This window comes from Necator americanus, chromosome III (genome assembly GCF_031761385.1).
Source record: "Necator americanus strain Aroian chromosome III, whole genome shotgun sequence".
NCBI classification, from domain to species: Eukaryota; Metazoa; Nematoda; class Chromadorea; order Rhabditida; family Ancylostomatidae; genus Necator; species Necator americanus.
In genome coordinates, this window is record NC_087373.1 from 2,844,131 (window position 1) to 2,872,050 (window position 27,920).

A 27,920-nucleotide genomic window follows, 5' to 3' on the forward strand; every position below is an offset into this window, starting at 1 on the left:
ACATTTGAGCTACCAAATACTACAAATATTACATACTACTACTACTTCATACAACCAGGGTTTTGATCTAGTAGTTTTTGATCAAGTCATTGTTGGGGGTCAGAGGAATGCAACTAAAAAATTTCTTGCACACTTTTCTCGAAAGCGTCCGTAATAGAAACTGTATTGTTTTTTACGGCTGAACTTGAATGTAGGATGTTGTAGCTGACTTCGTATGGACTTAACCAGAGCGAGAGTTCGGTAGGCAACCGTTAGGAGAAGAAAGGCAGTGTCGGTTGACCAGCTTCACCCAGCGCTTTTATCTCGGTAACTCCGTCCACGTACTGGAACATCTCTGCGTAACATTGGTAGTAAATCTGCTGAAATTGGACACGAACCAGCGAAGTACGGTGTGCCGTACATCATTGTCTCATTTCCACGTCGAATTTGCTTAGCAACGGGACCTTGTTCATGAGTTTCAGTTTACTTTATTGCAGCCACTTCGTTAACGGGACTAAATTACGGCAAGCGATTCTTCCCTCTCATTTTCTATATTGCTTACTGCAAGCTAACAAACAGTAGTTTATGGCAAAAGTATGAGATGTAAGTGTGCTGATGGGAAAGAGAAGAGCTTTTTCTGGGATGGATACCTTGCAGAATATGATTAACAAAAGCAATTGTAATTTTATAACTTAAATAGCTGGGACCAAGGTCTACAGACTGAAAACTTAGCAGTGTAGTGCGTAACCGCTTACGCAACTGCGCCGAGCTACTGGTCGTTTAAACCGTTCTTTATTTGTACCCCTGTCAATCTATAGTCGATGTACCGAATTTGACCAAATCTTTATGATTCGAATGCTTTACAATGCTTGAAAAAAGCAAGTTTTTGTTCAAGAAATCATGGACAGATATGGATTTCACAAAGATGACGTACAAGTGGAGAAGTTGAACTGCACATCAAGTCACATGTTGAGGGCAGTAGATAGTGCTTTCAGTTTCACAAACGAAAGGATTGCCGTGGTGACCATTTTCGGTGTACCATTGTCCAGAAGACATCATCTGAAAAGAGATACTTATTACCTTAAGATCCACCGAATAAATAAATACTACACATGAGGGCGTAAAACCATTGTACATGATATACTAAAGTGATTAAAAAAGATAAATAAGCAAACAAAAATAAGTCGTTATGTGGCGAAAAGTGTAGGTGCAGCGATACACAAACCGTTTGCAATGGACTTATGGATAGATAGAGTGTTTCAAACCTACAAGCGTGGATTTTGTAGTACAGTCTGGTTGTATTTGAACCCAGTTTTGAAAATCGAGATCCGAACCGTCCATCCAATGAAGTTCACATTGTCCCTCAATCTTCAACCCGATCCAAAGGTCTGCGTTGTCTTCATCCATGTTTGGATCGAGTGCTAGGATGAAGCTCATTTTGTTTTAAATGATTGTCATTTAAAAACATTCACAAGAAAGTGTCACAATCGCTGATGTCTTCCTTAATGACCATTGTAGTAGTTATGTAACCATAGTTAATTTCAGAACTTCTGAAGACAAAATGACTTGCCTAGAAGGAATTGGTTGTGTTCCATAGAATGAATGGATGCTAGGTGTCCATCGTACCCATTGCAATTCTTCTCTGCCTCATCAAAATTTGAATAACTGTCGAATATCTGGTATGGAAGGTTACGCATAAATTAACCAATTTTACGTTTCAAATGACGTTTTTTAGCATGGCAAGGGGGGTGTGGGGGGAGGGGAGGGGGGGCATCGTCACATCCATATCAACGGAATACACGTCAGCGCCTATTGAAACATTTGCTTATCTACTGGTGGTCAGATACTGACCTCAAAAACTGACCTGACTTTATCGATGTGGCTGACGTCATCGTCTGACGCAGTTGCCCGCATCTACGCTCAGGAGTGCCGTCTTTCAACACAGCTCTGCCTAACCTTCTCAATGTTCTGCGAGATCTTGCATAGAATCAATCCATTCGTCCCTATTCCATATTCTGTGAAACCTTACGTCTAGCCTGAACTGCCTCGCCGCCGAGTTTCCTCAGGTTCTTTTTCACCACCTGAGTCCAAAACTTTCGTTATCGCCCGGGTGGCCTCTTTCATGTAGAGCCCGAGAAAATACTCAATACTCGTTGAACAAGGCGATCTACCAGTTTCTTTAATATATGACCAAAGAGCTGTAGCTGTAGCTGCTGTTGTTCTTCAGCGTTGGGGCCAGGTAACAGAACTCATTGACGAATTCGATCGGTTCTCCGTCCATCCTGGTTCCCGTTCCTTAAGGATTCCCCCAAATTGGAAAAGTTGCTTCACCGACGGCCACTCCATTGCGGTGTTGAGGACTGGAGAACTAGTCCTCCCGCTTCTTTTCAAACTCCTTCGCTCCAGGAGTACGCACGTTATCGTGGTCTTGTTGCAGTTGACGACGGAAATCCCTTCTCAGCCACTTTTCGTGGTTCATATCACCAGTGCTGCGTGCGAAACGTGCAGAATTTAATGTGAGTCTTGTCTCTGCAGATGCAGAGGCAAACTTTTTCCGCAGCATTTGAACTGGAGGCGTTTTCCCTGCAGCTTTCTGGATGCACTTTGTGCATCCGCATCGCAAACCTATTTCCTGATCCGTTCTCCAACATGAATAGACACACGTTGGCGGGATTTCTTTCTACATTCGGCGTCTTCCAGACCAGTTATGTTGATTTTCAGCGTGACGAAACGAATAGTTCTTGCCGAAGATCCCATGCTCCCCTCAAGCAGTTGACCTTTCAGGTTATGGGCTTTGAGGATGTGCTGGACGAGAGCACCTTTTTGCAATGTTTGGAATGGAATGTTTCTTCCGCCTTATAACAAGTGCGGTTTATAGAGCTCGTACGTTCCCACTGCGCACACTCGAACACCTGATTGCATTTAGTTGGAGCAAGGCCACGAAGTGCATTTAGCACACTCGTATGTACGGCCCCTTACGACCTAGAAAACTATTCCTAATAATGTCTTCAAGTGATAAGTACACGCATAGCGTACGGTACATACTTTGTCAGCCCCGTTGGCCACAGAACTAAAGCCATTATTGTTGAAAATAACTCTTTATTTCTGCCTTAGAGATTTTTGCATTTATGTTTGGATTGGTAAGTTACCTGGTAAAATTGTTAGTTTCATGATTTAAAAGGATGGTCCGAGCTTTGATCGTTCTGGCTTTATAATTACTCGAGATAATTTGTTGTAGTTTTGAAAAAAAATCACTCGAATCACTGGAAAATAGAAATCTCCCTTCGTTTTTCGTAAACCGTATAAGCACAAGATTATGTGAAAAAAACGATAATTTCACCCGTCGTATTCGTAAACCCAACTCCACTTGCTAAGATTTCGCTAAATTGTTCAATAACTGTCACAGTTATTGAGTCGCTCCCTGTTCGTTTGACAGGATTCACCAACATATTACCAGGGATTTTTATATTTTGATAGACGATTTCATCGCAGTACTTCGAACATCATTTCAACTTAGGAGTATTCGCTGTGATTCGCGAAAAAATGCTGCTCTGAGAAAGAGAACAATCTAAAAAAGGATCAAGGACATAGTAATATTGAAGAACACCTTGTAGCACATATTCGTTTCCTTGTAGTACTTCCAGCCAATGAGTTCAGCTTGAGGAGTTGTCTGAGATTCCGCATCTACAACATATGACTTTGAACGCGGCAGTAGACGCCGTCCTGCCAAAATGAGCTCTAGAACAAGTTTTTCTCTTACATATCCTTTCTCTTCACTTGGACAAGAAGGAATTTCCACATCAAGCCTAGCTGATCAAAAGTTGTGAATTTTACAAAGGCATGTTTTAAGGTCAACAACAAGTAAGGCAAGATTATCAAATGCTCCGCCAGAAAATATTCTTCAACATAAATAATTCTCTGTTGTTGGAACTTTTGCTGACAATGTGGGCCATCGTTTTCTATGGAAGAACTCATCACATGGTCAGTTTCTAGAAAATGGATTGGTGCATAAGGTATTTCCAACGTGTCCACTTTTACCTGTAACGTCCCACGATGTCGACTGCAAATTATGTTCTGTTGCCGTGGGGGACGAGGCCAACCTGAATTTTTTCATTCTAGTGAGATCTTCTTCTTAACCTACTACAAGCAAGCAACTTTTATTGACTGCACCATAGTCGTGTGTTTTTGAAAAGCGAAGGGAAAATGGCGAAGAAAACTGCTTACACATAATAGGTTGAAGGAAATTTCTGTTCTCTTTCACTACTCACAGGTGCTTGTATAAGAATTCCACTCCATATTTTTCCTTCACGTAACCATCAAAAAAGATTCTTGGATGCCCTACTTCCGACATTGCCTTCCAAAACGGTTTAGTATCTTTTGTACATGTAAGGACAATGAGGCCCGGCGGGCTGTGATAGATAAAACGGTGAATTTCTGAAATTATGAGAGAGAGGAAAGACGACGAACTACGTGGAAGGCGCCTTCCACAATTTGCCTCCCCGCGTCTAGTTGCGAGTGATCGGGTCGTATTTGAAAAAATCCATAAAAACGGCATGAACCTCTCATAAATTGCTCTGTTGTGGTTAGTAAGGAAAAAGAAAAAAAACCTTCTTAGGGAGTGCTGACATCAACACCGAATATTGGTAAGTCATCAAAATGAATACTCTGATTCGTCAAGGACCACTTCACGTTCGCAGCTCTGATCAATCTCCGCTCCTCTTCCAATAACGTATGCTTCTCTTCTGAACGTGTGCTGGGAAGTACCGTCGGCCGCGAAGAGCTCGCAAGAACCCTAAGCACCATGAATGGAACTGAATTGGTCTTTTGTAACCATCTAAATATTTCCACATTGACAGAAACAATAATTTGAATCGATTCTTATCTATTACTAATTCAGATGTAGATAGTGAAGAAATTCTGAAGTAATCACAATGTGGTGTGGAAGTAGGAGTGACTGGGATTTTCTGATCTTGCTCGGAGCATGATCAGATCAAATCTTTCTTTTCAAAAGGTAGAATAATCGAGAATTTGAGAAATTTGCCTTATATCTTCTACCACGTCTGCACAAAACCTTGAAATTATTTGCTTCGGGAAATAGAAGCTTCTTCATCTTCATTTTAGGCGGATAGATCGACAGCAATGCAGAAGAGCTAGGAAAATTCCGTAAATGATTAACTTTTTGTTTTTATTGAGCGATTCTTCGTTGCAAACAGTGGCTGTGATGGCCTTTAAGTGGATTTCCAAATCTAAGAAATAGTTGCAAATCTTTGAATGAATGAATGAAATGACAGCCAGTCTAGTGAAGACTTTGTCAAAAAATCTGCCTACATAAGTTTTGCAAAATAAAAGGTTAGACTTGGTTGTGATGAGTCCTTCGCGTGTTTAACGATCCTTTCTATTGAGACCACCCTAGTAGACTAAAAAAACCGTAAAGTGTTGATTTGTATTGCGTAAAGGTTGCCTTGCAGTGGTTTTACTTGAGGAAAGTGCACAGACGTACTGAATATTATACCTCATATAAGACGTGGCTGCTGCACTAACAACTTTAACTCCTACACATGGTCTTCTGTGAATGTAAACAAAAGTAAATAAAGGTTAACACGCACACTCTCATATTCGATGTACTTGCAACCGATTTCCTGATAACACGAACGGAAGCAGTCATCCTCTGTTACATTTGGATCCGTGCGTAACATCCTCACCGTCTTTTTTTCGTTCTTTTCCATCCTCCAGAAGGAACAAGCTAGTTCAGCAGAAAGCTAAAATTTACAAGACATCAATTCACTGACTTACTTGACTTACTGAGGGCTGATGTTATCGCCTTTTCCGATTGAACTCATCTTTGTCGAGGTGTGCCATCCACGAACATAGCTCTGCCCAACCTACTCGGTCATCTGCGAGAACTTGCATAGAATCAGTCTAAACGCCGTTATTTCATAGCCTGCGAAACATTACGTCTTCTGAACTGCCTTTCCACGCCGGGTGTCCTCAAATCCTCTTCTAACACCTCCAGAATTTCCGTTTCCGCTCAGGCGACCTTTTCCAGCTTGAACCGGGCGAGCTTCTTAGGACTTGTTGAACGGGGCGATCTGCTGATCTCATTAATATATGTCCAGAGAAGCAATAACCTCCGACTCGGTCGGTGGTTATTGATTCTCTGGACATATACTATAGAGATAACCCCATATGTCGGTCTATGAACGTGCTCGAACTCAGAGACTGATGGCGCTTGGCGGCTCAACACAACAACATTATCAGCGTACTCGAGATGTCAAGGGACACCTTGATGGTGCTAGCACGATGTCGACAGGACCTGATCGACTGTTCTTCGCATGATATCATTGATGGCGAAGTTGAACAAGAACGGTCCTGCCACCGCCCCTTGTACATAACGTGCAGCAAAGAAAATGTGCTCGAGTTCTGAAACTGGAGCTTGCCGGTGCACCAAGCTCTTGAATTGATCCCTTCAAATTGAAAGGGCTGCTTCACTGACGGCCACTGCAATGGCAGTGTTGAGGACGGCAGAACTAGTCATCCTCAAGGCTTTTCAAGGTGTCCACACGCTATCGCGGTATTGTTGGAGTTGATGACAGAAATTTCTTCTCAGATGCTTTTCTGGTTGAAATCACTACTGCTGCCAGCGACCATCCAGAAATTGTACGTCCCTCATGCGATCCCGCGGATTAAAGTCGAATACATAAAGGAGAATAGGCTTTCAGCGGCATTTGAGTCAGAAGCGTTTTCCTCTACCAGTTTGTCCTGTAGCGTCCTGGATGTTTTTAAAAAAATAAGCAGGAAGAGAATGGAATGTATTTGTCTTTCAGACCCCATCTGCTCACAAAAATCGGTCGGTCCCCAAAAAAAAAAAAAAGATAATGGCCGTTGCACTACTTGCGCAACTGATAATACCACTTTCCTAGCATTTGTTCTTCGCATTTGCGTAGATTCAGACAATAACCACCTGCTAAGTGGGTATTTTAGACATCAATGAAATGATTTTGTATGAAGGTTTTTTTCCCGGCGGTTACCTAAGATGCATGCTCTTTCTAGAAACGGCAGTTGTACAGGAGCATATAGAGAGCGTTGAACCAAATTGCTACGGACAAGGTGGTTTGTTTGAGTTAACTCGACGAAGCTCGGCTGTTCAGCTTCACGAAACGAATGGTTGCCAAAGATTCCATGCTTGTTTCAGGCAGTTCACCTTTCAGTTTTTAGGCTTCGGCGATGTGCTGGACGACAGCACCTCTTTGCAATGCATTGGAATCTTGCTACATACAACTGAGTACGTTATATAGCTCGGAATTCGCATAGTCTAGTGTCTGATTGCGTTAAGTGAAAGAAGGCCCATCAGGTGCAAGTAGCAATCAGACTCGTATACGCGGCCCGAGCATGCTATAATGGAAATAAAAATCGGCTTCGCCTCAAAGAATGTGTTCAGAAAATGAATAGTTGGAAGAAACTCCCACTGCTGCTGAAACCATCGCTTGCATTTGTCGTGGACACTCTTTCTTCGAACAGTATTTTTTTTGTGTTTGCATGGCGCGAGATCAGTTCTGGTACAAACAAAGCAGAACCAGGATTGCATTTCTTCTGCAGTCCATGCCCAACGCTCACAACCGACCCAACACGATTGTCACTAACATTTGTGTTGTGGTTGTCAAACTTAATTCAAGCTCCTCGGAACGCTTTAAACAGAGTTAATGTGACCCGACTGTTCCCTCCGCGTTAGCGGCGCCTTAGTTCGCTCCCTTCGCTACTGTACATTCTCCTGAATTTTATTCCCTAACTGTAGGTTACCTCTCACTCTACGCATATTAATGGTTTTTAATGGAATTACTCGACGGTTGCTCTTCAGAGTAAGAGTGACTAGAGATATGAATGGATGATAATTACTTTATTTTCTCTCGCACTAGTGCAAGAGGACCATGTGTTTTTCTTTAATGTTATGCCTTTCTCTAGCTTTTGCAATCTTCGTGGTTTGTTGGAAACCTCCCAGTAATTGATGAAACGCTCGTTCCCTTGAAGTGCATCAAATAAATATCCATGTTTAGTCTGCAACGCTTCTTACGCTATTCTATTGAAATTAAATTAATAGAATTAACTAAATGTTAAAGGGTAAAGGGATAAAGTGTCAGGCATTACTTTTTCTATTGATTTTCTTGAGTCGTGGCCAAAACTGGTATTGAAATTTATTATTCTAACGTTTCGGCGTTTTCGCCTTCGCAGAGCTTGAAAAAATCAAAGCCATTAGTGAGTGGTTCATTCTCTCAAGCGCCCTATCACCTACAGGGAGCATCCGAACGGTAGGCAAACTCAACTGTCTGGCTTTAATCAATCAACATAAGATGTGCCACCACGTTCACTTCAATTCAGAATCGTTTGAGGTTCACGAACGTGTATCTGGCCCATACAATGACTCGCGCGGGCTAGCCGGTGTGTCAAATCAGTGTTTTCATCATCCCAGACAAGTCTGGTACCAACTTATCAAACCCAGAGGGATGGAAGGCTTGGTGAGCACTAGGTCGGATTCGAGGCAGCGGAACTTTTGACCGACTGCGCTACACCCACCTCATATAAAGTGTGTGCATCGTTATATGTTTTGTAGACTCCATATGTCTCTATTGCTTTGATAAACGGATACTAACATACTGAATTAATCTGCGCCACTTTTGTCGTAATCTCATCCACCTTAAAGTGAAGTTCAGCATGCAGAAGGGAACAAATGTGGAACAAATGGGATAGCTCATTAGAAAATGGCGCTACTTTTAATTTCTATTAATCTGCGAAGACGAGCGATGTGAACACCACAAAGAGTCTGAAGCCCGGCTAAAGCAGCACTTCAGACTGGTACTTGTATAAGCGGAGACTAACATATAAACTAACATACTACTACTGTCCTATTCTTTTTCTTCATAATGCGATGTACAGCATGCACAAAGGAAGAATTGCGGTAAAAGTCGACGTATTAGACACGTGCACATGTAGATGTATATCATATATGTCTGTATGATTGCTGCATATCCACAAATATTGAGGAAAGATTTTCGTACCTGGTTCCAGCCAATCAGTCCGATAAACCACATAACACAGAATGCTGCCATTTCGCTGCAATTTCAAATCATACTTTGAACTGAAAATACGACAATAAAACAGGAGGAAGAATAGGGAGAATGGACTGAAAAAAAGCACTAGAAGGGAATCTAAAAGAGGAATCTTTTAATTTTAGAGTGAAATGGTTTACTGTACTTAAAACTTCCCAAAACTGTCGAAATTTATATGTTTCCAAGATATAGAGAATTGCACTTGTGCATACTGAGTTTTTGTTGCAAATATTTATATAACTGCACAAATCTTACGTTAAGAATTAGAAAGTGTTATCTTATAAATAACTAGGTTAGAAATCACACCATCATTTGAATAGCGTTCTGGCATTCCCGTTAATTGTGGAACATCCACATAAACTTGTAGATTAATCTTTACATCTATCCAGACACGAAAATTTTGAGGAAGTTAATGGAGAAAAGATAGAAACGGTAACCAGTGAACCATTTTCTCGCTAAAAAATGCAACGAAGATGTGCCAGATATCTGATTCATTGGTGTTATTTGGAGTTGAGATACGCCGTCGAAAGCATTTTGACCCAACCAATATTGGAAATATTACACACTAATACATCCAAATCAGTTTCTGGAAGAGTATATTTTAATCATATTATTGTAAGGAGCCAAAATAATACAACTGCAACTGTTTCTCTCTTGCACATTAGACTCTTCTAAAAAAAATGTTCTTTCACAACCTTTAGAAGAAATTAACGTGATCACTGCAGTGACATTTAAGTTTGTGGTGGAAGTGGAAGTTAGGGCTTGCAGTTAACTACTTGATCTGCTTGATCATCACACACATTTAGTATGTAACCGCTACGAGAGGAAAGACAGTGCTGGTTACCCAGCTCTACCCAGCGCTTTTATGTTGCTGACTCTGTCCACGTATTGGCACATTGTTACGTGGCATTGGTACTAAAGATGCAGCAATTTTAAAAGATCTCTTAGTAGCCAACGAAGTATAATAGGTCGAACATCATGATACTCTTTTATACGACCAATTTACCTAGCAACGAGAGCTTCAGCTTTCTTTTTTCTGTTGCAACTGTATTGAAATGACGAATTTGCGATACCAATAGTTTTCTCTATCTTTTCCATTGTATGCTGTGAGCCCAAACCAATAGTTAGCATCAATAGCAAAAGTATGATATGTAATGTGTGCAGAGCGAAAACGTTGGACTTTTTGGGGTGCATGCCTCGTAGAACATAATTTAAGAAATCAGGGAAGCGATCACATTGCGTCTCTCACTGATAGCCTAACCAGTTTATGCACATTCGGTCATAATTAGGATACAAAATTAAAAGATAATAGTCCGGAGATTAAGTAACAGAATTTGACTCTCTCATCTACGACGGCACGGTTGATGTTCCAAAGCTCTCATGGAACTCAGGCGATTTTGAACCGAAGTGGAAAGCTTCGGGCGTCTCAGATGGTTCAAGTAACGTCAACACCTTATACTTGATCTTTACATTTCACACATTGCAAAAACAATATCCGTATTCAAACATTCACTTCGAAACGCTATAACGTGCCTCAAAATCAACTTTGTCAATCGAAATAGGAACCATGACAGTCCACACATCTTTGCCAACGAGACGCACGCTTGCTTATTCCTTCTGCATGAAAGTCTTAGCTTTTGGAGTCCGTGAACTTCCGCAAGTCGTTTTTGGCATCACCTCGGTTTCGGAAGATCTTACCTCTTAGGCGGCTGTCGAGATGTCTGAAAAAGTGATAGTCAGTTGGCAAAAGGTCCAGCGAATATGGTGGGTGTGGAGAAGTCTGGCTAGCTGGTTCAATTTCAGTAGCGTGACCTTTGAAATGTTTGGCTGGACACTGTCGTGTAGGAGAATCGGGCCCTTTGTGTTCAAAAATGTCGGACGAAGAAGTTGGAGGTTCCGGGGCATTTCGTCCAGTTCTTTGCAGTACTTCTACACCTGTAGCACCTGTTCCACACATGTAGCACACCACAGCACACCACCACACAGTCACGTGTGTCTTCTTGGGGTGCATTTTTGTCTTCGGGAAGCGCTTGGTAGCTTCATCCTTGTCCATCCACCGAGCACGACTCCTGTTGTTGTCGTAAAAGAATCCATTTTTCATCGCGCTTAACAATAAGATCGTTAAAGGATAGTTCTTGTTGTGTAGCAGAAACGTCGAGCAGATATCAAAACAGAGGTTTCTTTGTTACTTGCTCAGTTCATGCAGCACCCATTTGTTCAATTTTTTCACCCTTCCAGTTTTTTTTAAATGGCGAACGACTGTTGAATGGTCAACGGCTAGTTCTTGGGGAACGTCTCGTGTTGAGAAAAAAATTTGAGTTCTCCTCCACCATTCACAGATGCTTCGATAAAAATTCCATCCCATTTTCGTCCTTTTGAGTAAAATCCTCGGCATAAAATCCTAGGATCTTCTACTTCCAAGACTGCTGTGCAAAACTTTCCAATATGAATTGTTCTTGTAAAGGAAATGTGACCCGTGGGAACCGTGGGGATAGAACCGTGAGCGCGTGAAACTATTTGAGATAAAGGATCGGAGGAACGACATGGGAGAGTCTGGTGCACATTTGCGCTGAGCTCTCTCCCCGCCTACAGTTGCGCGTGATCGGGTCGTGTTCGAAAAAATCAATGAAAATGACTTAAACTTATCAAAAAGGCGAGCAGCTCGCAAGAACCCCGTACACAAAAATTTGCGATGATTTGATCTGTTGTATTCATTAAACCCTTCTACTTAGGCTAAATCAATGACTTAGAACGAAATTCTTCTGGCAGTTATTAATATGACTTCTATAACCTTCAGGTGATTTTCTGACCCAAAAAATGGAGTTCAAAAGCTCCAAAAAAAAACGAAGAAAATGACAACCAGCTTAGTATTTGAAGAATTTTTGATTAAAAAAAAAACTTACATCGGTTCTGACAAAATGAAAAGGATCGTCTTGGTTTTCTCCTCTATACACTTTTACCGATCTCCGACAGCTAAATGGAATAGATTGTGCTCCCGAACCAACTCCAGTATACTAATGAAGCCTTGAAGAGGTGCCTCGTATTACATGCGGGTTGCATTGCAGTGTTTTCACTTGAGAAACGTGCACAGACGTACCACACAGTGTACCTCACCTAAAGGCATCACCCCGCAAATTTGAGGTGGTGCAGATTTCAGGTGGAGTGTTCTTATAAGGGAAAGTAGATTATGAAGAGGAGGGTGATTCGGTCCATTTTTTCCTAATTTCTTAAAAAAAAAAACGCCAGGAAGATGCGGCTTCAGGCGTTTTGGCGCACTATTTTCTAGAGGGAGTTCGACTTTAGCGCGCCAGCCTTGTGCGACGCCGCATTTCCTGCCGTTTTTTACGTCAGTAAGGAAGAAATGGACAGAATCACCCTCCTCTTAATAATCTACTATCCCTTATAAGAATACTCCACCTCAGATTCGTGGAGTGATGCCTTTAAGATATAGCTACAGCCCCAACAACTTTAACTCCTTTAACTGCTTGGGCAAAAGAGAAAAGAAACAAAATTGGTGATCTGAGCACGCACATTCTCGCACTCGATGTATTTGCATTTAGAAATCCCATAACACAAACCAAAGCAGTCGTCGATTGCTAAATTTTGATCCTTTCGTATAATCTTACTCGTCCTTTTTTCGTTCTTCTCCATCCTCTGAAAGGAACAAGCCAGTTTAGCAGGGAGCTAATGTTAGCATGATTTCAATAGGCATAAATGGAAATTAGCTTCATCCCTTTTCCAAGAATGCGTTAAAAGCTTAAATAGTTGAAAAACTTTCTCATTGCTGTGAAACCGTCGCTTGCATTTATCGTTCCGATTTCTTCAAGCAATGTTTTTAGCCCCAGGACAAACTTTGAACCGTTCATGTTCTCATCATCACTCGCACTTGTGTTTTGGTACGCGCGCACCTGATTATATTATTCTTCGGAACGACGTCAAACAGAACTAACACCCCGCGATCACCTTTCTCACATTAACATCATCTACGTTCCTCCGCTATTGTATATCATACTGTATTCTGTGCACGTACTGTTTGTTGTGCCCCACTCTATGCCTATTAGTGCGCTTTTTAAAGCTGCTGCTAAATAATTTGGAGTTTAGGATCGTAAGCTGCTGCAAACATGGATGACAGATTGTTTATTTTCTCGTGCCCTATTGCAAACATAGGCCATGCGTTTCCCTTTAATATTGTGTTCATCTTTAATTTTTGCAAATCTTGCTCTTTTCTTGCCTTATTTTTCTCCAGTTCATGCGAGATCGATAAGTTGATCTTAAAGACATCCATCAAGTGTTTACATACGCTCTGTGTGTTATGGACTTTATATGTTTTTATCATGCTATATAACAACGGACTTAGTCAGTCACGTGAGTGTGTACGTATGAAACGAAGTCTCAGAACAGGATGAGACGGGTCCCACGGCGTAGAACTGGTGCGCCTTCCCCAGAAAGCTATAAAATGGAGTGGTTCGGGCCACTTGGCGTTTAGACGCCGCGGCGTCATAGTACCGCGCAATAACTGCAAGTGATTTCGTCAGTAAGTAAATGAGAGGTTGTTTGTACCGTTTCATAAACCTCAAATGATTTTTTAGTTGAGATAGGACGTTCAGGAGCATCCCACACGGTTGAATTAACGTCAACACCATATCCGGAAAGAAGGGAGAAGAATTGGATTGAAGGACTTTAGCAAACCAATAAGTAAGGAGACTGTCTACTTTTCTGTTTTAATCCCGGACACTTTTTTGGATTTAGTGGATAATTTATTTCAAAAGAGAGAGAACTGGTTAGTTCCATGTTAAAATATATCTGTTTTTCGTTTGAACCACTGTTGCCACTGGTGGAGGTCGTACTCGGAGAATCGTTGTTTCCGTAGCTTGGATTCAGTGGTGAAGAATGTGTAGACATTTCGTTGACACTTTGACAGATACATTCCAAAAGAGGAAAGAAAACCAAACTCAATGAAATTGCAGTCGTAGAATTAGACGAATACAGCAGGAAAAACAACTAAACAGCACTCATTGTGCTTGATTTACACTCTCACCAATGAGCCATTTGTCCAGTTCGCCTCCTAATATCCTGGAAATGACATCCACAAAGTCGTCTGCTTATGTATGGGACATCCTAACCTTCCCTATCATTTTATTCATTTCATTGATCACGGTAACGCGAACTGCCGATGTATCGAGCTAAAGGGTATTATGATCCAGTCAAGGCCACCTGAAGATCGGTATAATTATGCAGGCGGTTGCACCCGAAGCGGTCCAGTGGAGCAGGTGGGATCGAGTTAAAACTATCGTTTGTTTCCCTCAGGCTGCATCTATGGGTGCTTTCAGCGAAGGTTCCCCTTCGACAGCATCTCCCAGGTGCCACCGCGTTCCTTCGGGCACGGCTGCCCACGTAGCTGCGCCCAGCTTCAAGTCTTTTGACCTGACCACACTCCATGAATCGTTTACTACATGTTTCCTGGTTGATCCATAGTCAACGTAGTGCTGGTTATGGCCAAATATTTATGTTCCAGACATCTTAAAACACATAAAAAGCAATGTATTGATCAAGAACTCGCAGACACTTAGTGATTCCACAAACGTGACGCAAAAGACGTGCAACTGCACGTTCAATTCACGTGTTCAGGACAGTAGAGAATGTTTTTAGTTTGGCACATGAAGGGAAACTCGTAGGTGTCCACACGGCCCATCCATCTTCCTGCCTCGAAATCATTGGAAGTACGTATAATCTAAAAAAGATACTCATTAGAAGAACAGCCACAGATTAAATAAATGCTGCACTACACACGTGAGCACAAAACCATTTTAAGCGTTAATTGAAGTAATTAAAAAAGAACAAATATGTAAACGAGTTGAATAGTTAAAAAGAGAACAAATACGAAGTGCTAAAATAATCTTTGCGTAGTGAAAAGTTTAGAAACTTCAGGTACATCGATACATAAGCTTCTTGCGAGCGATCAATGGATAGATGGAGTGTTTCAAACTCACAAAAGCGGCCTTCCAATCACAGCTAAATGCAAATGTTTGAGTCCAGTTCTCGAAATCGAGGACCGAACCATCCAACCAATATTTCTGACCAGAAAAACTGTCACATGTTCCCTCAAGTTTTAACCCAATCCAGAAGAAAGTGTCCTGGGTGAGTGCTGGAATAAAACCCTTTTTTGATTTAAATGACATCCATTCAAAATCATTTTTAGGAAGGTGCCACGAGCGATGACGTGTCCTTTGATGATAATGGCTAATGTGTGAGTCAGTTACTATCAAAACTTTTGACGATAAAATATTCCGATGACAAAAGGACTTGCCTAATAGGAATTGATTCTGATCCAAAGAATGAATGGATGCTAAGTGTCCATCGTAGCCATTGCAATGCTTCTCTGCTTCATCGAAAGCTTTAGTGTTGAGGAATATCTGGTATGGAAGGTTACGCATAAATTAACCAATTTTACATTTCAAATAACGTTTTTTGCCTTCTTTCTGACACGAAGTGGGTTGAGCACATACGAGTGCGGTAGGGCGACGCAGTCGCGACAGGGCAGGTAAGGTGGTACGAGGAGTTCTTCAGCGCAACAAAATACGGTATCGATTAATAGGTTCGTCAGATAGGCAGCGCCACGGCGGAGCGACAGTTCATTCTCCGCTTATGCCTCCATGGAACACACTGGTACGATTCAGTGTTTTCTCCCAGCTTTGTTCGCATCGACTCAGTGATGGGATTGAACCCAAAACCTAAGAAGAATATCGACAGACCTAACGATTTTGAACTACACCTTGTAGCACATATTCGTTGCCTTGTAGTAGACCCAACCATCAGCTTCAGCTGCAGGAGTGGTTTGCAGTTGTGCACCTGGAAATATTGGCTTTGAACACGGAAGTAGACATTTAAAATTAATGCACGGCATGCCTCTATGAGTTTAAGGATAGCTGTTTTTTTTGTGTATCCTTTTCCTCATCTGTACAAAAATCAATTATAATTCCAAGGCTAACTTATCAATGCGAACTAGGCACTGGGATCCACCGAGAAAATGATGTTCTTTACTGCAGCTCATTTTAGTTTACCATTGAAATCACTTCTCATTCTTCAAGAAATAGAAGCTGTAGAAACTTTGCAATCAGCAGGTAGGTTTCCAAGATATTTTCTAGTCCCTTTCGAAAAGAGTTAAATGAAAAACATTATCAAAGCAAAATTGTTATTCCGTATTAGAGCTGGAGCCAGCAATAAATGTAATGCTCCTTTTTATCTAGGCTCTTGGCGAACACTTCGTTACATTACACTTGAATATGAACTACTGTGTAGAGTGAATCATTCCACAGCCATTTTTTTTCCCAAATAATTGCCAACTTCATTCTCAACAACTTTTTTTTTGCTCTATCACCTTTTTGATTTCTGCAGGACTGGACTAAGAAATGTACTTTCAGTTTTGAAAAAGATGATATTACATTCAATGGACACACTAAAAGCTGTTCTGCTTAACTAATTGTTTTAAATACCCCCCTTCAAAGAAAATGGTTTTGCACAATAGACATGGTTGAATATGAATGTATGAGATTAAAGGGTAGGCTGATTTGATAAAATTAAAAATAGTAAATAATTACTAATTTTACTAATAAAACCTGAACGACAATTACTGAAATGCATATTCACAGGTCGACAGTCTCTGAAATAGAATTTCCTGTACGCTCCATCTAACTACGCTTATGTGTAAATCATTATCCATCTAAAAGTATTTTTTGTGGGAAAAAATTCATTTTCGGGTTCATACTTTGCTGAACATCTGTTATAGAAGAACTGATCTCACTCACAACCTCACTCACTAACTCATAAGTTTGAGTTAGGAATTAGGCTGATATAAAATATATCCATTGGTTCTGACTAACCTGCAATGCTCGTCGATGATGTTTGAAAATCATGTTCCGTGGCCGTAGAAAGACCGTCGAGCCTGAATTTCTTTACTCTTCTAAAACACTTTTGTTAATCATATCATTCCCCGGTCATCTTCCACGCCGTTTCTTACGAGGGTTTGTGAAAGATGAGCAATACCACGCCTCGAACTACTACACGAACTACTTCACAGTAGTCGCCCCACGTCAAATCGATCGTGATACACTGGCTTTACGTGAAATCCTCGAAAAAAATCCTAGGATGCTCTACTTCCAAGGTTGCCCCTTCAGAGCGGTCCCATTTGTTTCGCGTTCATGTAAAAAAAGAAACGAGAACGTCTGTAGATAATAAAACTTTAAAGCAGTGAAATTATGAATGATAAAGAAGCGGGAAACAACAATGAGGAAACTTGCACACATTTGCAGCGCGTGAGCTCCCATCTGCGTCCATTTTCAAGCCCATTCTTTGCGAGTGATCGTGTCGTTTTTCAGAAAAACCATAATCATGACTTAATCCTTTCAAAGACTGTTCCATTGTGGTTAATAAGCACAGAAAAATCTTAGGCCGACACGAACACTGAATTTTTTCTAAGTCATCAAAATAACTACCTTATTTTTTCGAGGATTGCTTCACAGGTCGCATCACTCTGAGCGTCTCTTTTATTAACGTTTGCTTTTCTTTCGAAGGTGTACTGAGAAGTATCGTCATTTCCGAGGAGTTCACAGGAACCCTAAGCACGAGGGTTGGCGTTGAACTGGACTGCTGCATTTACTCAAATACTTCTAGTTAGGCTGAACCAATATGTTAAACCTAAGTTAAACCGAATTCTAGCAGTTATCAATTCGGGCTGCAGATAATGAATATATTCTAACCAGAAAGTGGTCTAGAACAATGATCTTTTGATTGATAATTTCTGGTATTGTTGCAGGCATCATTAGGTCATATTTCTTTTTTTGAACGGAAAATGGGAAGAACATAAAATCGAAAATCCGAGGAATTTAACTACTATCTCTTCCAACACATTCTAGAAGGTTGATATTATTTATTTGTATCGGGAATTAGAAGATTCTTCATCATTATCCTAGACGAGGAGATTGACGTAATTCTAGGAGAGTTGTGGAAACTCTTGCGCTGAGTAGTAGTTTGTATTTAATAAGCGATTCCTTGCACCAACTTCATGGTGCTGGCACCAAAAAGGTGTCGCTCGACATCTCGAGTGCGCTGATGATGTTGTTCTAGTCGCGGAACGCAGAATAAAATATCAACATGCTAATTACTGTTCACTTTTAGTGCATCGGAGATAAGTTCAACTTGGAGATAGATGCAGTGACTCAATAATAAGTAGATAAAAGGACAAAGGATAAAGTGTGTGGCTTTAATAAATTCCTTCACAAATGCAGCTTGTACCGAATCCAGCTGCAGCCATTTCATCATTTTACTCCTTAACAAAATGCCCTTGGTCGACCCCTATCATGAGCAAAATCAAGCTGCGAGTCTACCTATCCTTAATTACCCCTATCATGATATACGGATCGGAGACTTGAGCAGCACCGTTTACGGTGATGGAACAATGAAGAGCTTTACGTGAAAGTCGATGTGGTGTACCGGCGGATGACAAGTAAAAGATGCCAACATCTTGCACCGCTATGGAAAGTGGCTACAGAAAATCGTCTTCGCTTCTTTGCTCATATTAAAGGATAAAGGATAAAGTTTCTGGCGTTAATCAATCCGCTTGGGATGCGCCCCCCCCCCCCCCCCAAAACAAAAACTTTTTGGGTTTAAAAAAGTTTTTCCCCCCTTTAAAATGGGTTGGGGGGGGGCGCGGGTTGTTAAAAATTTTTTTTTTCCCCCCCCAAAAAAATCCTAACCCATTTTTCCCCCCCGGGGGGGAAAAAAGGGGGGGGGGGGGAGGGGGGGGCCAACCACCCACCCACCGGGGAGGGGGGGGGGCCCCCCACCCCCCCAAACACCCACCCCAACCCAAAAAAAAAAAAAAAAAAAAAGAAAGTTGCTCATATTATAAAAAGGAAACTAGCAGATCGCGTTGTTCAACAAGTTTTGAGGAGTTTGTCGGATTCATGTTGGAAGAGGTCACCTGGACGAAGGCGGAAGTTCTGGACTAAGGTGGTGAAAGAGGACTTCTGGACACTCGGCGTGGAAAGGCAGTTCAGATGATACATAAGATTTCGCACGATACGGAATAGCGATGAATGGATTGATTCTGTGCAGTCTTGCACAGAAGATCGAGAAAGTTGAGAAGAGCTATGTTCAAGGACGGCATACCTCGACGAAGATACGGGTAATCGCGTAAGACAATAACATCAACCCGCCGATTAGGACAGGTAAGTCAAATTACCATCTTAATTATCCTTTTTTTTTCTTTTTTTTTAAACGTCCGTAAGAAGAAACTATTTCCACAGTGTTTTCATCCTTTTAAGTGGAAATGGTATCATTTTGAAGATGGTCCTAAGAAAACATGAATAGCAGTAAAAATGTCCGTTGCTGCCGAAGCCTTCGTTTGCGTCTGGAATGGAGATCTTTCCATTGAACAATATCCTCAGGTTTTGAACAAACTCTTCCTGCTTTCATAACAACGTATCAGCTCTGAAGCAAAGAAATCAAAATCAGGACTGCACTTCCACAGATCATGTCCTACTCTCACACCGAGCTGTCAGGACTATCTATAACTGTTATGCTTTGGTAGTCCAACTCAAGTGTTTAGGGGTTCCTCGGAACGCCATTCAAATAGAGCTAACTCGACGAAACCAACTTCGCGGCGTACTCGTCGCCATTGTTCGGATCTCCCGCTACTGTACATCTTGTCTTATTTTGTAAACTAATTATATGTTATACGTGTTATATTACTACTCCGTATCTATCTGAGGTTTGCATTTGCATGCCAAAAGGTTTATTTCGTAATGCTCATTGCGAAAGTGTAGAATGGTTTTTTTGATATGACGTTGCTGGATTTACTTTTGATATGATGCTTTCGTTTAATTTCTACAATCGCCACATTTTTATGGAATCGTCATAGAAGTGTTTGATAAAACGTTCCTTTCTCTGAGGTGAAGCAGCTATAAAAACATGGTTGACTGAAAGCACTTTCTGCACTACTACTTACTACTACACACTTCCTTCTCATTCAATTCGTGCGACTTCGGTAAGTTTTTTTTGAGAGTATCTACGAAGGTTTCACATACGCCGTACGTTTTATAGATTCCATATTTCTACAGGGTCTATAAACGGAGACTAACATATGAAATTAGTGTGCTCCACTTTTGTACTTATCTCTTTTATCCTAATAAATTTGAATAATTCTGATGTAAATCAACAGTATATCTCAAATTTTTTTTAACATGCTGTAAATCCACGAAAGTTCAGAAAGAATTTTCGTACCTGTTTCCAGCCAACGAATGCGATGAACCACATAACACAGAGTGCCATCATTTCTCTGCAATTTCAACTCTTTTCTTCCATTGAAAATGCGACGACAGAACAGAAAGAAGAAGTAAAGTAGAGGATTGGAAAAAAACACTCTTGTATGGAATTCTGAAGAAGAGCCAATCAATTTTAGAGTAAAACCGCTTGCTGTGCTTAGAATTCCCAAACATTCGGAGTTTGATATCTCCAAAATATAGAGGACTGCACTTATGCTACCCAAGTCTTTATCACAAATATTCATATAAGATAAGATTTATATAAGATTTAAGATTGGAACACCAATTTGATGACAAAATAGCTCTATCTCTGTGTGTATCCTGTCATTTACACGAAAATTTCAAGGAAAAAAGGGAATAAAGCGATAGAAACTGGACCCATTTCCTTATGAAAATACTGCCGAGCTGGATTTTCTGAGTCATCAGCAGCGCAGGTCAGAATCTGGATTCGAAAAAGAATAAAGTGATGATGACGTATCCGTCTTTTCCCTTCAATTCCGGAATTCTGGGTACGAAACATATATTTTCAAATTTTAACAAGAATTAGAAACAGGTTCTTTTCACTGTATCCTTGTCGAATTCTGGCAGTGCCTCCTGTGGATGTTTTTCTGAAGCACAAGCCATCCTTCCTCAGATTCTTTTTTGTCTTTTTCTCTTTTTGTCTGTCTTTGTCTATTTTTATCAAGTTAGTTATTAGTGAAGCAAAGCAAGAATCAGTTTCAGTCAAGGTCAAACTTCGGAGAAGTCAGCGTGGCAGTGTCAAGAAAAAAATCAATCTGCTTTCCCAAAAACATTCCCTTTCTTGGTCATCAAGGCTGCAGTTGATGAAAAAATTGTTGCATAGCTGAACCTCTAATTTTTCAGGTTATTTGGAGTGAAATGTTTCAACGAAAGCATTTGAACTACCAAATACTACAAATATTACATACTACTACTACTTCATACAACCAGGGTTTTGATCTAGTAGTTTTTGATCAAGTTATTGTTGGGGACCAGAGGAATGCAACTAAAAAATTTCTTGAAATAATAGTATTAGAAACTGCGTTGTTTTTTACGGCTGAACTTGAATGTAGGATGTTGCAGCTGACTTCGTATGGACTTAACCAGAGCAAGAGTTCGGTAGGCAACCGTTAGGAGAAGAAAGACAGTGTCGGTTGCCCAGCGCTTTTATCTCGGTAACTTCGTCCACGTACTGGAACATCTCTGCGTAACATTGGTAGTAAATCTGCTGAAATTGGACACGACCCAGTGAAGTACGGTGTGCCGTACATCACTGTCTCATTTCCACCTCGAATTTGCTTAGCAACGGGACCTTGTTCATGAGTTTCAGTTTACTTTATTGCAGCCACTTCGTTAACGGGACTAAATTACGGCAAGCGATTCTTCCCTCTCATTTTCAATATTGCTTATTGCAAGCTAACATGCAGCAGTTTATGGCAAAAGTATGAGATGTAAGTGTGCTGATGGGAAAGAGAAGAGCTTTTTCTGGGATGGATACCTTGCAGAATATGATTAACAAAAGCAATTGTAATTTTATAACTTAAATAGCTGGGACCAAGGTCTACAGACTGAAAACTTAGCAGTGTAGTGCGCAACCGCTTACGCAACTGCGCCGAGCTACTGGTCGTTTAAACCGTTCTTTATTTGTACCCCTGTTAATCTATAGTCGATGTACCGAATTTGACCAAATCTTTATGATTCGAATGCTTTACAATGCTTGAAAAAAGCAAGTTTTTGTTCAAGAAATCATGGACAGATATGGATTTCACAAAGATGACGTACAAGTGGAGAAGTTGAACTGCACATCAAGTCACATGTTGAGGGCAGTAGATAGTGCTTTCAGTTTCACAAACGAAAGGATTGCCGTGGTGACCATTTTCGGTGTACCATTGTCCAGAAGACATCATCTGAAAAGAGATACTTATTACCTTAAGATCCACCGAATAAATAAATACTACACATGAGAGCGTAAAACCATTGTACATGATATACTAAAGTGATTAAAAAAGATAAATAAGCAAACAAAAATAAGTCGTTATGTGGCGAAAAGTGTAGGTGCAGCGATACACAAACCGTTTGCAATGGACTTATGGATAGATAGAGTGTTTCAAACCTACAAGCGTGGATTTTGTAGTACAGTCTGGTTGTATTTGAACCCAGTTTTGAAAATCGAGATCCGAACCGTCTATCCAATGAAGTTCACATTGTCCCTCAATCTTCAACCCGATCCAGAGGTCTGCGTCGTCTTCATCCATGTTTGGATCAAGTGCTAGGATGAAGCTCATTTTGTTTTAAATGATTGTCATTTAAAAACATTCACAAGAAAGTGTCACAATCGCTGATGTCTTCCTTAATGACCATTGTAGTAGTTATGTAACCATAGTTAATTTCAGAATTTCTGAAAACAAAATGACTTGCCTAGAAGGAATTGATTGTGTTCCATAGAATGAATGGATGCTAAGTGTCCATCGTACCCATTGCAATTCTTCTCTGCCTCATCAAAATTTGAATAATCGTCGAATATCTGGTATGGAAGGTTACGCATAAATTAACCAATTTTACATTTCAAATAACGTTTTTTGCCTTCTTTCTGACACGAAGTGGGTTGAGCACATACGAGTGCGGTAGGGCGACGCAGTCGCGACAGGGCAGGTAAGGTGGTACGAGGAGTTCTTCAGCGCAACAAAATACGGTATCGATTAATAGGTTCGTCACACAGGCGGAGCGCAGATGCTTAGCCTCAGGTACGATTCATTCTCCGCTGTTCCATGATCAGTGGGGATAAAAAACCTAAGAAGAATATCGAAGAGCTAACGATTTTGAACTACACCTTGTAGCACATATTCGTTGCCTTGTAGTAGACCCAACCATCAGCTTCAGCTGCAGGAGTGGTTTGCAGTTGTGCACCTGGAAATATTGGCTTTGAACACGGAAGTAGACGCCGGCATGCCTCTATGAGTTTAAGGATAGCTGGATTTTTGCGTGTCCTTTTCCTCATCTGTACAAAAATCAATTATAATTCCAAGGCTAACTTATCAATGCGAACTAGGCACTGGGATCCACCGAGAAAATGATGTTCTTTACTGCAGCTCATTTTAGTTTACCATTGAAATCACTTCTCATTCTTCAAGAAATAGAAGCTGTAGAAACTTTGCAATCAGCAGGTAGGTTTCCAAGATATTTTCTAGTCCCTTTCGAAAAGAGTTAAATGAAAAACATTATCAAAGCAAAATTGTTATTCCGTATTAGAGCTGGAGCCAGCAATAAATGTAATGCTCCTTTTTATCTAGGCTCTTGGCGAACACTTCGTTACATTACACTTGAATATGAACTACTGTGTAGAGTGAATCATTCCACAGCCATTTTTTTTCCCAAATAATTGCCAACTTCATTCTCAACAACTTTTTTTTTGCTCTATCACCTTTTTGATTTCTGCAGGACTGGACTAAGAAATGTACTTTCAGTTTTGAAAAAGATGATATTACATTCAATGGACACACTAAAAGCTGTTCTGCTTAACTAATTGTTTTAAATACCCCCCTTCAAAGAAAATGGTTTTGCACAATAGGCATGGTTGAATATGAATGTATGAGATTAAAGGGTAGGCTGATTTGATAAAATTAAAAATAGTAAATAATTACTAATTTTACTAATAAAACCTGAACGACAATTACTGAAATGCATATTCACAGGTCGACAGTCTCTGAAATAGAATTTCCTGTACGCTCCATCTAACTACGCTTATGTGTAAATCATTATCCATCTAAAAGTATTTTTTGTGGGAAAAAATTCATTTTCGGGTTCATACTTTGCTGAACATCTGTTATAGAAGAACTGATCTCACTCACAACCTCACTCACTAACTCATAAGTTTGAGTTAGGAATTAGGCTGATATAAAATATATCCATTGGTTCTGACTAACCTGCAATGCTCGTCGATGATGTTTGAAAATCATGTTCCGTGGCCGTAGAAAGACCGTCGAGCCTGAATTTCTTTACTCTTCTAAAACACTTTTGTTAATCATATCATTCCCCGGTCATCTTCCACGCCGTTTCTTACGAGGGTTTGTGAAAGATGAGCAATACCACGCCTCGAACTACTACACGAACTACTTCACAGTAGTCGCCCCACGTCAAATCGATCGTGATACACTGGCTTTACGTGAAATCCTCGAAAAAAATCCTAGGATGCTCTACTTCCAAGGTTGCCCCTTCAGAGCGGTCCCATTTGTTTCGCGTTCATGTAAAAAAAGAGACGAGAACGTCTGTAGATAATAAAACTTTAAAGCAGTGAAATTATGAATGATAAAGAAGCGGGAAACAACAATGAGGAAACTTGCACACATTTGCAGCGCGTGAGCTCCCATCTGCGTCCATTTTCAAGCCCATTCTTTGCGAGTGATCGTGTCGTTTTTCAGAAAAACCATAATCATGACTTAATCCTTTCAAAGACTGTTCCATTGTGGTTAATAAGCACAGAAAAATCTTAGGCCGACACGAACACTGAATTTTTTCTAAGTCATCAAAATAACTACCTTATTTTTTCGAGGATTGCTTCACAGGTCGCATCACTCTGAGCGTCTCTTTTATTAACGTTTGCTTTTCTTTCGAAGGTGTACTGAGAAGTATCGTCATTTCCGAGGAGTTCACAGGAACCCTAAGCACGAGGGTTGGCGTTGAACTGGACTGCTGCATTTACTCAAATACTTCTAGTTAGGCTGAACCAATATGTTAAACCTAAGTTAAACCGAATTCTAGCAGTTATCAATTCGGGCTGCAGATAATGAATATATTCTAACCAGAAAGTGGTCTAGAACAATGATCTTTTGATTGATAATTTCTGGTATTGTTGCAGGCATCATTAGGTCATATTTCTTTTTTGAACGGAAAATGGGAAGAACATAAAATCGAAAATCCGAGGAATTTAACTACTATCTCTTCCAACACATTCTAGAAGGTTGATATTATTTATTTGTATCGGGAATTAGAAGATTCTTCATCATTATCCTAGACGAGGAGATTGACGTAATTCTAGGAGAGTTGTGGAAACTCTAGCGCTGAGTAGTAGTTTGTATTTAATAAGCGATTCCTTGCACCACCTTCATGGTGCTAGCACCGTGAAGGTGTCACTTGGCATCTAGTCGCAGAACGCAGAACAAAATTTCAACATGTTAATTACTGTTCACTTTTAGTGCATAGAAGATAAGTTCAACTTGGAGATAGATGCAGTGACTCAATAATAAGTAGATAAAAGGACAAAGGATAAAGTGTGGGGCTTTAATAAATTCCTTCACATATGCAACTTGTATCGAATCCAGCTGCAGCTTATGGACTACGTCTACTTCCTAGTAAGTACAAGCACATGACGGTTTCTTTGCGACCTCGAACGGGAATTGGGAATAGACTGACAATTGTCAATGAGCTCTGATACCTGGGTTGAATGCTGAAGAACAACGGAAGCTTCGAGAAAGGCACTCAACAAAGATCCGCTAAGGCCATTTCATCATTTTACTCCTTAACAAAATGTCCTTGGTCGACCCCTATCATAAGCTGCGAGTCTACCTATCCTCAATTACCCCTATCATGATATACGGATCGGAGACTTGAGCAGCACCGTTTACGGTGATGGAACAATGAAGAGCTTTACGTGAAAGTCGATGTGGTGTACCGGCGGATGACACGTAAAAGATGCCAACATCTTGCACCGCTATGGAAAGTGGCTACAGAAAATCGTCTTCGCTTCTTTGCTCATATTATAAAAAGGAAACTAGCAGATCGCGTTGTTCAACAAGTTTTGAGGAGTTTGTCGGATTCATGTTGGAAGAGGTCACCTGGACGAAGGCGGAAGTTTTGGACTAAGGTGGTGAAAGAGGACTTCTGAACACTCGGCGTGGAAAGGCAGTTCAGATGATACATAAGATTTCGCACGATACGGAATAGCGATGAATGGATTGATTCTGTGCAGTCTTGCACAGAAGATCGAGAACGTTGAGAAGAGCTAAGTTAAGTTTACGTTAAGTTCAAGGACGGCATACCTCGGCGAAGATACGGGTAATCGCGTAAGACAATAACATCAACCCGCCGATTAGGACAGGTAAGTCAAATTACCATCTTAATTATCCTTTTTTTTTTCTTTTTTTTTTAAACGTCCGTAAGAAGAAACTATTTCCACAGTGTTTTCATCCTTTTAAGTGGAAATGGTATCATTTTGAAGATGGTCCTAAGAAAACATGAATAGCAGTAAAAATGTCCGTTGCTGCCGAAGCCTTCGTTTGCGGTTGTCATGGAGATCTTTCCATTGAACAATATCCTCAGGTTTTGAACAAACTCTTCCTGCTTTCATAACAATGGATCAGCTCTGAAACAAAGAAATCAAAATCAGGACTGCACTTCCACAGATCATTTCCAACTCTCACAACCGAGCTGTCAGGGCTATCAATAACTGTCATGCTTTGGTAGTCCAACGCAAGTGTTTAGGGGTTCCTCGGAACGCCATTCAAGTAGAGCTAACGCGACGAAACCAACTTCGCGGTGTTCTCGTCGCCATTGTTCGGATCTCCCGCTACTGTACGTCGCGCCTTATTTTGTAAACTAATTACATGTTATACGTGTTATATTACTACTCCGTATCTATCTGAGGTTTGCATTTGCATGCCAGAAGGTTTATTTCGTAATGCTCATTGCGAAATTGTAGAATGGTTTTTTGATATGACATTGCTGGATTGATTTTTGATACGATGCTTTTCGTTTAATTTCTGCAATCGTCACATAAAATACTCCTTTCCCTAAGGTGAAGCAGCTATAAAAACATGGTTAATTGTAAGCACTTCTTGCACTATTCTCGTTCAATTCGTGCGACTTCGGTAAGTTTTTTTGGAGAGTATCTACGAAGGTTTTACATACGCTGCATGTTTTATAGATTCCATATTCCTACAGAGTCTATAAACGGAGACTAACGTATAAAATTAATGTGCTCCACTTTTGTACTTATCTCCTTTATCCTAATAAATCCGAATAATTCTGATGTAAATCAACAGTATATCGCAAATGTTTTTTACCATTGCTGTAAATCCACGAAAGTTCGGAAAGGATTTTCGTACCTGTTTCCAGCCAACGAATGCGATGAACCACACAACACAGAATTCCACCATTTCTCTGCAATTTCAACTCTTTTTTTCCATTGAAAATACGAAGACAGAACAGAAAGAAGAAGTAATGACAGAGGATTGGAAAAAAAAACTCATTCATGGAATCCTGAAGAAGATCCAATCAATTTTAGAGTAAAACTGCTTGCTGTATTTATAATTCCCAAACATTCGGAATTTGATATCTCCAAAATATAGAGAACTGCACTTATGCTACCCATGTCTTTATCACTAATATTTATATAAGATAAGATTTATATAGGATTCAAGATTGGAACACCAATTTGATGACAAAATAGCTCTATCTCTGTGTGTATCCAGTCATTTACACGAAAATTTCAAGGAAAAAAGGGAATAAAGCGATAGAAACTGGA

The 27,920-nt window shown here is 40.4% G+C and overlaps 2 protein-coding genes across 9 annotated transcripts; both read right to left on the reverse strand.

Annotated features, from left to right (window-relative positions):
• Positions 1 to 251: 251 nt before the first annotated feature.
• RB195_008435 (uncharacterized protein) lies at positions 252 to 27,552 on the reverse strand (the record flags this gene model as incomplete). Of its 7 annotated transcripts, XM_064194928.1 has the most annotated exons (15): positions 252 to 359; positions 946 to 1,038; positions 1,249 to 1,400; positions 1,550 to 1,655; positions 15,853 to 15,929; positions 16,961 to 17,022; positions 17,573 to 17,694; positions 18,478 to 18,621; positions 22,216 to 22,308; positions 22,519 to 22,670; positions 22,820 to 22,925; positions 23,232 to 23,308; positions 24,325 to 24,386; positions 24,937 to 25,058; positions 27,502 to 27,552. In XM_064194928.1, the coding sequence occupies 15 exons, from the start codon at positions 27,550 to 27,552 to the stop codon at positions 252 to 254; spliced, it is 1,527 nt and encodes a 508-aa protein (XP_064046069.1). The 7 variants fall into 7 exon arrangements, with proteins under 7 accessions (XP_064046069.1, XP_064046070.1, XP_064046071.1 ...); XM_064194930.1 differs by lacking the exons at positions 252 to 359; positions 946 to 1,038; positions 1,249 to 1,400; positions 1,550 to 1,655 and having other exon boundaries at positions 15,847 to 15,929; XM_064194927.1 differs by lacking the exons at positions 15,853 to 15,929; positions 16,961 to 17,022; positions 17,573 to 17,694; ... (6 more) ...; positions 24,937 to 25,058; positions 27,502 to 27,552 and adding exons at positions 3,587 to 3,663; positions 4,018 to 4,079; positions 4,644 to 4,771; positions 5,586 to 5,738; positions 9,030 to 9,080.
• On the reverse strand, positions 10,711 to 11,181 carry RB195_008436 (uncharacterized protein; the record flags this gene model as incomplete). 2 transcript variants are annotated; one of them, XM_064194931.1, is made up of 1 exon in its annotated part: positions 10,711 to 11,181. In XM_064194931.1, the coding sequence occupies one exon, from the start codon at positions 11,179 to 11,181 to the stop codon at positions 10,711 to 10,713; it is 471 nt and encodes a 156-aa protein (XP_064046072.1). The 2 variants fall into 2 exon arrangements, with proteins under 2 accessions (XP_064046072.1, XP_064046073.1); XM_064194932.1 differs by having other exon boundaries at positions 10,711 to 11,133.
• Positions 27,553 to 27,920: the final 368 nt, after the last annotated feature.